Source organism: Panthera tigris, chromosome A3 (genome assembly GCF_018350195.1).
Source record: "Panthera tigris isolate Pti1 chromosome A3, P.tigris_Pti1_mat1.1, whole genome shotgun sequence".
Lineage (NCBI taxonomy): Eukaryota > Metazoa > Chordata > Mammalia > Carnivora > Felidae > Panthera > Panthera tigris.
In genome coordinates, this window is record NC_056662.1 from 85,988,979 (window position 1) to 86,001,553 (window position 12,575).

The 12,575-nt window shown below is 43.4% G+C and overlaps 1 protein-coding gene across 20 annotated transcripts in view; it reads right to left on the reverse strand.

Annotated features, from left to right (window-relative positions):
* Positions 1 to 12,575, reverse strand: part of AAK1 (AP2 associated kinase 1) — a 168,656-nt gene that overhangs the window by 59,673 nt on the left and 96,408 nt on the right. For all 20 annotated transcript variants that reach the window (XM_042981620.1, XM_042981618.1, XM_042981619.1 and 17 more), the window contains 3 exons: positions 3,236 to 3,357; positions 1,829 to 1,910; positions 1,193 to 1,325 (listed from right to left, as the gene is read on the reverse strand). In XM_042981620.1, coding sequence (XP_042837554.1) covers positions 1,193 to 1,325; positions 1,829 to 1,910; positions 3,236 to 3,357 — 337 coding nt within the window. The remainder of the gene's footprint in view (positions 1 to 1,192; positions 1,326 to 1,828; positions 1,911 to 3,235; positions 3,358 to 12,575) is intronic.

The window sequence follows — 12,575 nt, forward strand, 5'->3', positions numbered from 1 at the left end:
CTGACCTTTCTGACTAGATGTCAAAAGAAGGACCATCTGCTTCCTACTGCAGTCAACTGCGGGTAACTAAAACCGTGGAAGGCCAAACCACGGATAAGGAGGGACTACTCTAATGCTTTACCTCTGAAAACAATTCAACAACCATTAAATGCCATAGTCCATTTGTTTAAATACCCTCTCCCTCCTTTTTTTGGTTAATAAACAGAAGACGTTGATTGATAAAATTGGCACAGTGGAATAGGTAGTCATCTCAAATCTGTAACTATGTTTTTATTTTGGGGGTTTTTTGTTTGTTCGTTTGTTTGTTTTGAGAAAAGCTGTAACTATGTTAACTTGGGTAAGTTACCTATACTGTCTCAGCCTCAATTTCCTCATTTGTATAACGGGGATAATTATATTTACTACATAAGACTTGAAGAATTAAATAAGGTACAAGTAGGCCCTTAACAAATGTCAGGTGCTCCACCCCACATTTGCTTCTGTTTTCTTCAGTACAGCCCCACCCAGGACCCAAACTGGGTCACTCAAGATTTATAACCCAAAATGCTTAAAATTCAGATGCTGAATCCCTTGACCAATGCAAAAGGATGACAAAATATCTCTTTCACATTTGCGCACAAGGGCTTGTGCAAAGATTGCTTGTTCTGCCATCTGGTTAATGAATTAGTACATATGCTTGCTGTGACGATGCAAAAGAGTGGGGAATCTTAAAAAACATTTTAAACAAAGCGTTGAGCTTAAATGCTTGTTATCAAAATCCAGGGATTAACCTAAAGAGAGAAAAAAAACCTAGTCCCACAGAGTTATACAGTCTTAATTATGTATTCACTCCAGCCAACGCACAGCAATCATTTCAATTTGAGTTGCTTCCAGTTTTGCAGAGATGAATTTCTTATCACTTGATAGGAGTCAGCTGGACTCTTTCATACCGACTGCAAGAGAACAGAGTGGTACTGTACTGCTCAAAGCACTGTTAGGATTTCTGCTCAAGCCTAAGAGAGCTTAGATTTCTAGCAAAAAGACCTACCGCTCTAACTAGACACTGTGGTATTATCTTTGAGTGACCCACTATTATTGACTTATCTATCTTTGCATCCAACCCATCACTCCTGGGATCTAATCCCTTTGTCCCCCCAGTTCATTCCTAGAGATTGGAGATAAAAATATGAAACCAGAAACTTGAGATACTTACTAATTAGGCAGTGCATGTCTTGGGAATATCGAGAGTTATCAGGAATTGTGAAGTTTCCGTCACAAATTGCCACCTGACTCTCTCCAAATGGCAAAGTGAAGTAGCATAATTTATACAACAAACATCCAAGAGCCTAAAAAAAATAAAGCAGATTGCTACGAGTGGTTTATTTACCATAACTGCAAAGGGGTCTACTGAGACATACTGGCATCATCCACACTTACTAGCAGATATAAAAGCTATGTACTATTAACCTATTAGAAGAAACCTGAATTTAGAACTCGGCACCACTATTTAGCTGCTGAGTTACGATATTTCTACCAGCGTTACCAAATGGTGTTCCAAAAAAGAACAAGTATTTCAGTTATTTTGCTCTTAGGAACTAGTAACACATATATGAAAACCACCTAAATAATGGGCAGGTCACCTGAATAATTTTCACAGAGCTCTAAAATAATTTCCTTTGACATGCTTCACGGAGCAGTGGCAGGTCACCCCAAGAATAACTCTGAGAGATAGGGAGACAGTGATATGGTACAGTGGCCACGCTTGCTATGGCACTGCCTGGATTAGACTTGGGAATTTACAGTCAAGACTGCTGGTATCTGAGATGCGGATAGGTTAGTTGACACCTACCCAAATGTCTGCCTTCGTAGTGATGATTTTGCCACTGTACAGGTTGACCATTTCTGGTGCTCGATAGGACAGCGTTGTGTATCTACAATCAAGAGATTTGGTTTTTGTTAAATATGTCAATGCTATCATTAAAAACCAGGGGTAGCAGAAATACTTTTTAAATACATTCATGTCTATATTAATAAAGTCTAGTTCCCTGGGAGCAATCTGCAGAAGAGAGTAGGAAATAGTAGTGTAGATAAAATGAAAAGCTGTCCTGGGTACACACCCATGGCCCTTTAGAAGCAGCCCTTCTATCTGAGAGCGTGTGGCAACCCAGACGCTAAGGCACTTAAATAAACTCTAAAAGCAACTTTTCTTGGGTCCTCAAATGAAAAAATCTTCTTCTGCAAATCCTTACTGTTCGATATCATGTCTTGCTGATTTGTTTTTAAAAATAGTAATTTCCTTAAGTGTGGCTCAATGCTGATGTGTAATGCTGGCTGAGACACTGCACAACAGCGGAAAGAACAGCTGAGGTGGGAGGTGGACGAATCTCTGCTGCCGGAAAAGGAATGAAGCAAGAGTTTTCCCCTTATCTCTGGCTCAAGGAAAGAGGAGTACAAGCTCCGCTTCAAAGAGCGTCTTGGTGTGGCCAAGCATGTGACTTATGCTGCTTGAGTCTCTAAAGCCCACAGGGCACCGTGCTCTAGGTGTCCACCAGAGCCTTGGACCGGAAGTCTTCCCACCCCAGGCTTGGCTGCCAAGAGTGATGCAGGAAAGGAGACTGAGGGTCAGGATACAGGTGTGCATACTAGACTTCTGGATTATTAGTAGTATTATGGCCTGTGAAAAATCTAACACTCTTGACAATAGGGGAAAATGGGTCAGGTTCTTAACTGGAGCCAGAAATTTAAAGAAGCTTTTTCTCATGGCAGTCAGTGATTCAGTATCTGTAGAGACTTCACATTCCTACTTACCATTAATTCCATTAGATTGGTGACCTCCTTAGGAGCAAGAAGGAATACACAGCAATGCAGGGTTCAGTGAAAAGCACATCCAACTGACTGATAATGTCATAGTTGTGATTCCGCTTAAAAACATCACAGTACCTCTATGGTTTGTGTACCATTCAGCTTTTTAAGGGCTGTGTGACTTAAGTCAAAATATCTATGTACAGTGACCACTGGTCCATTGATAAAGCGCTGTATGATTCCTTCATTTTACGCTATTGACCAACGCTTGCAAACCACTTCCGCAGCCTCCTCTTAAAATCAAACAATCCCACTGCCCAACACGATGCTCTGAGACAAGGGGGGCCATGACTAGCACCCTGGTCTTTCCACCCTGACCTTCTCATCCAGAAGCTGAAAGTAATGTTGCTGATCTGCAAATGGACGAAACTCCAAGAGAAGAGGAAAGGCTTACTTCTTAATCTCATCTTCTACTGCATTGACTCCCTCAGTTTGTGGATTCTGAAATTTGTTGGTGGCGCTTCCAAAGTCACACAGGACGTAGTGGCCTCGGTCATGCAAGAGGATATTTTCAACCTGAAAAACATTCCCCAACCACCCGATCTAAGATATTATTTAGTAATGCATATGAAAATCTGGTTCATAGTCACATAAATATTCTATTTCTGATAATCCCACTAATATGCACAGGAAAGTTCTTCCCCACCAAGTATCTCGCCAGGGGTCATCCCAAGTGAACAAAAAGAAAAGCACAGTAACAGGGTAAAATGAGAGTAGAGGGGGTAAATAGAGGAAAGTCCACAATGGGGAAATGAGTCCCACTTACCTAGATTTCCAGCTACATTTCTCACCTTGGCAGAAACAGTCCTAATACTTTTAAGTCTCTGTATCTTTTTTCATGCTTTTCTCTCCATCTAGAATACGCTCTATGACCTCCACCCCCTTAGCCAACTATCAATATCCCATTCATCTTCCGAACTCCAGTTCAGATGCCACCTCTTCTTTGAAGCCTTCCTCAAGCACCTACTCAGACAAATGTCACTCTTTCCCCATGGCCCTTCAGTACTTCATTCTTCCTGACGTCCGTGATTTCACTGGAGTCTTATACGTGCATATATCAATTTCTTTACTACACTAAGTTAGAATTTCCAGAATTAATAAACATTTGCTGTATTTTAGTTACTTCTCAAAGTGATTAAAGGCTTGTGGGCAAATGTCCAGTTTTCCTGTTGAAGTATTACCTTATCTTTCTGTAGATGAATTCTTTGGACAGTGAGTTAGCAGTTCCAGGTAGAAGGGAGCTTACAAAGACCAGAATCTACAGAAATCTCTGGTATCAAAGGAGTATGCCAGTGCAAGAATAACTCCAAAATAGTGCGCACTTCTGTACTCAGGATGTACTGAGTCATTTTTGGTCTAGGTGAATTGCGTTGACCGGTATGTTGGAGGACAGACCTAGCTATCCATGGGCAGTAAAATGGCGGCCAAAAAATCTTGTTGGGCCAGTAAGTCTATAGTCTCCATTGTCTTTTGTCTTCAGCCTTCCAAAGACTGATCACCTTCGGAAAACAAAGGCCAGAGTCTACTATCGGCTCCTTAAAGACAAACACCATCTCGGGGTGGCTCAGCCACCCATCTGGGTGGCTCAGTCGGGTTGGGCGTCTGACTTCGGCTCAGGTCATGATCTCACGGTTTGTGAGTTCGAGCCCTGTGTCAGGCTCTGTGCTGACAGCTCAGAGCCTGGAGCCTGCTTCGGATTCTGTGTCCGCTTCTCTCTCTGCCCCTCGCCAACTTGTGCTCTGTCTTTCTATGTCTCTCAAAAAATAAATAAATGTAAAAAAAAAAAAAAAAAAAGACAAGCACCATCTCTTCATTGCGTTTGTAGTCTTCTCTGCCAGTGCCTACCATTGTGCTTGGTACAGAAATGTTGGTTGAATGGTAAAGTTAAAAAAGAGGAACACATTTAATACTGTGTTTGTGTGTATGTGTGTCTGTCAGAAGCAAGATGGGAGCCACCAAATACCCAGACCCTATTACTGCACATATTGGTTCTTTAAAAAAACAAACAAACAAAAATCCGGTCAACTGTGATAGTCTCTTGTTCCAATACTCGTTTCTACCTATACTTGCTTTAATTCTCCTAAAAATTACATTATGTATTATAAAAATGTTTATAGTTTGTATCTGCTAAATCTAATACCTAAAGTCTTTGCTGCAAACTGATTCTTTTATTTGTTGTCTCTTACTCCTACTGAGTCTCACTCCTGGTACTGTTATGAGGGGTTTTGTTACTGTTGCTGTTAACTCATGTTCCTTGGAATTCATCTGGGGGAAGCCTATGAGGCCGGAGTTTAAAGTCTATTGTTCTTCCAGAAAGGATATGCTTTTGCACCTGGGGCACTGTTAACCTACAATCACTTTAACCTAGAATTTTGACCTTGGGATTTTTAGCCACATAAGGCAGTATGAACTACGGCTATCATCTCTCATGGATATGCTCTTGTTCTCCAGAGACAAGGCTAAGGGAAGCAAATATTTCTACCATCTACAGCTTTTCAAAAACTCATCAGTTTAGGGGTGCCTGGGTGGCTCAGTCGGTTAAGCGTCCGACTTCGGCTCAGGTCACGATCTTGCGGTCTGTGAGTTCGAGCCCCGCGTCGGGCTCTGTGCTGACAGCTCAGAGCCTGGAGCCTGCTTCAGATTCTGTGTCTCCCTCTCTCTCTGACCCTCACCCGTTCATATTCTGTCTCTCTCTGTCTCAAAAATAAATAAACATTAAAAAAAATTAAAAAAAAAAACTCATCAGTTTAACCTATTTACACAAAGTAAAACAGTCAAGCTATCCTGAACATATACTCACTTTAGGAATCTAAAATAATTCTGACAAAACAATACTAATATTTCTAATCTACTTTAGAGGTTATAAACAGAACAGCTACGACTTCCTGAGCTTTTACTATTACGAGTACTACTGTACTCATCACTTTACATGGATTATCCTCATAATAATATAATAATATCCCTGTTTTACAGATGTGGAGAGTGAGACTCACAGTGATGAAGCTGGGAAGCAAACCTAGACAATTTCATTCTAGAGAAAGGCAGGTAATTACCTTTCTTCCAGGGTAGGAAGCAGATGAATTACTCACAGTCCCCACCCGTAAGTATCCACCAACTGAGGTGGGTATGATGACTACATTTGCCCAGTGTACTGGATACAAGCTTAAGGACAGGGCTACGTTGGTCCTTTATGTTCACAAATATCCCATAATAGGAATCTAGTCAATGAGGAACCAGGTGTCTAACCACTAGCTAGGCTGCTTTGCTCAGTGTCTCGTAAACATTCCCTGTATCGCCTGGTTTATCATTTTATTCAAGTGCTCATTCTCTACCTGTCAAATCGTAGCCATTCTTCAGGGCTTTGCTCAAGTCACAAGTCCTCAGTAAAACCTTCCATGGCTATCCTACAAAATCTGCAGAACTCACTGTCCATAGGAGGAGCTGCCAAAGTAAGACCTTTGGGCCAAATACAGCCATGCCCATTGGTTACTTATTCTCTAGTCTATGGCTGCTTTTGAGCTCCAGTGGCAGAGGTGAGTAGTTGTGACAGACTATCTGGCTGACAAGCCAAAATATTTACTATCTGGTCCTTTGCACAAGTTTGCCAACTTCTGGTCTATAATTACACTATGCCTGTGTGTCTTCTGCAATACCCAGTCAAGTATTTTACATACACCAGATACCCTTCCATCCCTTATTCAGTATCCATTAGCAGTGATCTTCCTTCCTGGTCTCACGTGAAACCATGCATCTCCCATTATATGTGTTCAGTCCCTTCCCAAATTAGTTTCTATTCTTCTAATGCTAGATCGTACATTCTAAAACACTGTTAAGTGAGTTCACATCAAAATACAAATGAGGTAGTTCCAGGGACCAAAATCACTGGGTTGGGCCAGAGGCAGTGGGGGTGGGGGTGAGGGGGTCAGCGGGAAGGAAAACTGAGTAGACAAAAGACAGAATAACGATGAGGCACATAAGGGGTTTTGTCTTGTTTTTATCCCCCTCACCTAAAAAACTCGGTTTGTAATTCTGGTTAGCTCCAGAGTGGCAGCACTCAGCAGTTATACCGTTATCAACCTTCCCATAAAGATAACATTGCACAAGACTGTATTTGCAGGAAAAGCAGTTAAAAAGTAAAGGTGTGTACAAAAGTGGACCTAAAGCCAGAAATACCAACATAGGGGAAAGCCTTATCGATATCAAAGAAATACTAATGCAGGTAAGAACCATAAGCCCTGCTCCGGTGGCTCTGCAGGTTTGCTGGGAGGATCATGAGACTGAACTCGCTTAGCAGCAGCCACCTCAGCAGCGGCCACACCCTCTGCACCTTCTCAGTCTGTCCCTGTGACTTGTAACACCCGTGGAAACCTCCAAGATCAAGCTGGCCGCTGCCCTTCATCACCACCAGCACACTTAACACAGAGCCTGGTGCGCGGCAACCACATTGGACCTGGGGGTCAGAAGAGCTCAGGGACTATTTAGATGTCTGACCTTGGACAAACCTTTAAACCTCTTTGGGCTTGTTTCTCATCTGCAAAGTACAGCTAATACTATTTCTATCATGGTTGTTATGAAGCAAGCAAGAGAATGTATGGGAGAGCAAACTATAAGTCTCCCTATATAAACCTAAGAAGTTATTACCACTCATTTTAGAGAGACACACACACATTTGAACTCCTACTATATGCCAAGTAGCTTCTGGAGATAAAGTTATGAACAAATCCAAGTTCAGCTGCTCGTGTCGTGTAGAGTCTAGTGGAAGAGAGTAAGGGAGTAAGTATAATTGCCAGGTGGTGATAACTGTTATAAAAAAAAAAAAGGCAACAGGTTAAATACATGTAAGGGGTAAATACTGTGCAAATGGCACAGTTGGAAAGGTCACTGGGATGAGGTGAGCAGAGACCCAAATGAAGGGCAGCCACAGACCCCCTGGGGGAAGGGCACTCTCAGAGGAGAGGAGGGAGCAGGCCTGAGGCATCTGAGGCACAGAAGCAGGCCACCTTGGCTGGGACAGTACTGTGCTGGGCACCAGTGCCACAAAGAGAACTGAGGACATGGGACTGGGCATACTAAGGGCTAGCGCCCTTGTGAATGGGGAGGCCAGATACTGCTGGGCCTTGGGGAAGTGAAGGACTTAGGTGAGTGAAACTCATAACAGAACCAAAGGCAGAGAAGCAGGAATGATGACAATAACAATAGCAATACAATAGTATCAGCAGCTAGCAGCACTCACTAGGAGGCACTTTTACCTACAGGATTTCATGAAATTCTTACAAATTCTTACAAAGTCTTATTGTCCCCAGTTAAGAGATGAGAAAGTGGAGCCCAGTTACCTAACATGCCTGAGGTCACTAGGCTGGTAGGGCAGGATGGGGCTCAGTCTGCCTGCGTGCTGAAGCTACACCCTCACCGCTGCACTGATACGCATTATGCCATCAAGGAATGAGGGCAGTTCACACCGGCAACCATGAAGGGAGAAAGAGAGAGGACCAGAGCAGCTGACAGAGGGCAGACTGAGGAAGGCCACTAGGGAGACACTCAGCAGATGGAAAGAGGTGTTTTAGGAAGGTTAGCATGGTGAGAGAGGAGAAGGGAGAACACGAGGGCGGGTGCAATTGTCTAGAGGGGAGGCGACTCAGGCCAGGTCTAGAACAGGGCCCAGAGGAATTAAGGTGGACAAGGAAGGGAGACAACCAACTGGACATTCGTGTATCATCTTCTGGAAGCTCCAGAGAACTTTCCTAGTGATCTGTTTTTGGCAAAGTCCCTTAGGATGTAAGCCTAATGGTGGTGACCACTGCTTACAATCCTACAGTCTTCCAGCTCTTTGAGGGTTTAATGCTGCTGACCTTATTTCCCAACCCATCAGCTTAAGAGGGTTATTAAAGCTGTCACTCCCAAACTCTGCTTACAGCTGTAGCTAAAAGGTCTGGAAAGCCACCTCCTACTGACCCTTCCTCTTCACATTATTCCAAACAGATATGGCATTCAGGCATTTCAATCACTAGAAATTTTGGAGGATTAGATAAATGTAGGTGTTCAAACTTGTGATTCTAAAAATGGGACAAGAATCTTCATCCTATTGTACTTCACAAAATCAAAATCTCTTTTCTGATGAAAGAGGAGACATTCGTGACTTTCTCAATCTGAATGCACTTATTAAATCTTAACCCCTTCTTAAGTGCCTGGACAGACAGCATGGTGTAACAGAGCAAAAACAAACAAACACCAAAATGGGGAGTAAAAACCCTTGGCCTTTGTTCTAGTTTGACCACAGAATTAGCTGTGCAGGTCACAGCCTTTCTGGGCAGAGGATTCCTCATTGGTAATAGGAGAGGGCTGGCTTAGGTGACCTTCCCAGCTCTATGACCCCATGATCTGCAATGATCTCTTTCTTTCCTCAGAGAGATAAAAATTAAACAAAAACAGGGAAATGATTAATATGCTAAATTATCGTATTTGAAGAAAGACCTCCAATAACGAACAGAACTTTGGTAATGGTTATTTTTATAACATAAGCTGCTTCAGGATAGGGACCGCTTTCAGTTTATTTCCCACACATAATTTGAAAGAAAGACCACACACGTGGCAGGCAGGGCAAGAGGGGCTTTTCCTCTGTTCTGCGTGTGAACAAGCAGACCCAGGGTGGCACTGACTCCATAAGGGGATCTGCAGCTGGCCTGGCCTATGCTCTTTTCCATGTCGTACTGACTTTTATTCAAGATGGTGCCTCCTCACCAAATGTAAATCTGCTTAGAGAAGCAACTACAGATCAGCAACCAGCACCTCCTCTGGCCAACAGGAGAATTAAGAACTTCTAGGCTCTGGCTACGGCTAGGACTGTAGTGGCTGGACATGAAGCTCAGAGTGTCCGAGACTACGTGATGGCAAACAACAGGTACACAGGGACTTTTTGGTCAGGCCTTAGGAGGCTGGCAGTGCTGGAGGCAAACGGACTGACTGCCCACCGGGCACATATTAGTAGAAATCAATACAATCTAATTTGCTAACCAAAACAGCTATACGGCACAGAGTATAAGATATGGGGAGTCTGGGAAACCTTCAGTCAAAACAACCAGGAGTCAATAACTGCAATTAACAGCCACAGGACTTTTTGGGAACAATCACATTCGAGGCCTCCTCCCAGGGGCCCCTATTTACATTCCCTATTTCCAAGGTAGAGCAGAAATGGAAATAAAGTCTTCTGAATCACTCCCGGCAGCCCAGCAGCAGGCCTGACGGTCTTCACCATGCATTAAAACACAACTACAGAGCCCCACAGCGTGTTGCCAGTGCTGTGCTGACTTTCAGGAGCACCGAGGAGGGTCAAGGGGTACAGGGCTACGGATGAGCTGGGAACCAGCGTGGCAGCCTCTCCTCCAATTCCACTTTGCTCCACGTTCTTCTGCTAAAATATCTCATGGACCATTCAGGGCAGCGAAGAAAGAGTCCGGGGCTCCTACTCCCATCCTACTTCCTGTCCCCAGGTGGACCCTGAGCTCTGTACTTCAGGCTCCTATCACTGGACGACACTTAACCAACCGCCTCACAGCAGCACTGAGATGATGGGAATGTGCAAATTAGGTAGGTTGTATTTACAGGTATGAAATGATTCATCATTGAGGCCTCATTTAATCCAGTTAAAATAAAGGAAGATTCTGTTCGAGAACACGGGATCAGCACTCTCTACAAGGGTGCTCAGTGGCCCTCTCTGCCTCCTTCCTTTGCCCTCACCTTCATGCCCTGGCAGGCACTTGCTGTGTCACAGGTGTGCCTGGAGACGGACACGCATGCTCTAAGGCCTCCTTGTCCCCTTCTCTAGGTAGCCCTCAGCATCTGCTCTCTGCCTGACATGTCCTTCGTCCTCTTTGTGACCACTTAAATCCCACAAGCCTGTAAAATCCCACTTTTCCAGAAGATCCCAACTTCCGTTACCTGGTCCCGCGACCCGATCGTACGTTAAACAGCTTGATAACTCTGCTTGTTCATCACTTTGTTCTACAAAGTTCTGTATTTCACCTGTCTCTGTTTCAAATCTAAATGTTTCATTTGTTTCATTTATATCCTGTCACCGATACCAAAGCATCTGGGAAGTAGGAACCGTATTATACCGTGTTACTGTACCCCGTTCCACAGAATTATGTACTTGTACTCTGCTAGGCTCATAATACTTACTGAAATGTATTCTCCCTTTCCTACTAGAAAAAGGGCTGACTGTGGGTAGAGGGACACTGGAGGAGGCTATGTAAGTCTTTTGAAGTTATGTACCTATGTTCCCTTAAGCTCACTGCTTTACTACAGAAACGCCGGGATGTAAGTACCACTTTTCACTAACCGGGATGGCTAAAATAAAAAAGGACGGTAAGGGTTGGTGAGGATGTGGAGAAAACGGCACCCTCATGTGTTGCTGGTGGCATAGAAACAGCACAGCCACTCCACAAAACAGTTTGGCAGTTCCTCAGGGAGTTAACCGTAGTTACCACACGACCCAACAATTCCACCTCTAGGTAGATGCTCAAGAGAACGGACATGTGCCCACTTGAAACAGGTACACAGGTGTTCACAGTCTCGTTCGGAATATCCAAGGTCAAAACAACTCAAATGTCCATCAGTGACCAGATAAACAAAATGTAGTCTATCTACACTGTGAATATCATGCCATGAGAAGAAATGAAGTGGTGCTACACGCTGCAACACCGATAAGCCTTGACAACATCATTACGTTAGGTGAAAGACGTCAGACACGAGAGGCCTCTTACTGAATGAGCCCGTTTGTATGAAATGCACAGAACAGGCAACAGAAAGCAGATTAGTGTTTGCCTGGGGCTGAGGTGAGGTGGGAGTGAAGAGTGACTGCTGATGGATACACACGGTTTCCTTTGGGGAGACGAAATGTTCTGGAGTCAGATAGTGTGATGGTTGCACAGCCTGGTAAATACAGTAAAAGCCACTGAACTGTATGCTTCGAAAGGGTGAGTTTTATGGTGTATGAATTATATCTCCATTTTTTAAAAAAAGCTAAAAAGAAAAAAAAATCCCTCAAAACAGAAATGCTGGCATGCCCCTTGTGTTCCTCAAACTTTAAAACACACAAAACCCACCCAGGGCAATTATTAAGCTATGAATTCCTGGGCTTCCCTGACACCACCATAAAAATTATAGCCCAACAGATTCAGTGCAGAATCCAGTAGCCTGCACTTAACAAGTACACCAGGGGCTGCTGATATAAGTTATTAGCCATGAAGCGTGTTTCTCAAAACACAGGGATAATGAAAAGAAATTGTAATTTAGAATCAGAAGAGCTAGCTTCACATTCTGGTGCTGCTCCTTCTCGGTTGTATGACCTCAGTCAAGTCATGTGACCTGAGTTTCCTTGATTATACAATGTAAAGAAGAACATCTTCCTCCAAAGAGTGTGCATAAAGCGTCTAGTAGGGTACATGGCACGTGTCAGTGAATCCTACCCGGCTGCCAATGCCATTCAACAAACGCTGTCAAATGACTAGAATACGAAAGGCCGGCTACAAGGAGATGGTAATTAGTAGAACAAAATTTTTAAATAATCACTTAATGGATTTTGCAAAATACGAGAGAGACTTTAAAAACCAAGCATCACTGCTCACAAACCATTTAAACGAGCATATTATTTTCTATAACCCTGGAAAAGTAAAACTAGGACTCTGTCAGGAAAAACAAGAACAGCATGTATTCAGGCAGTAGATGATTATAAAGAA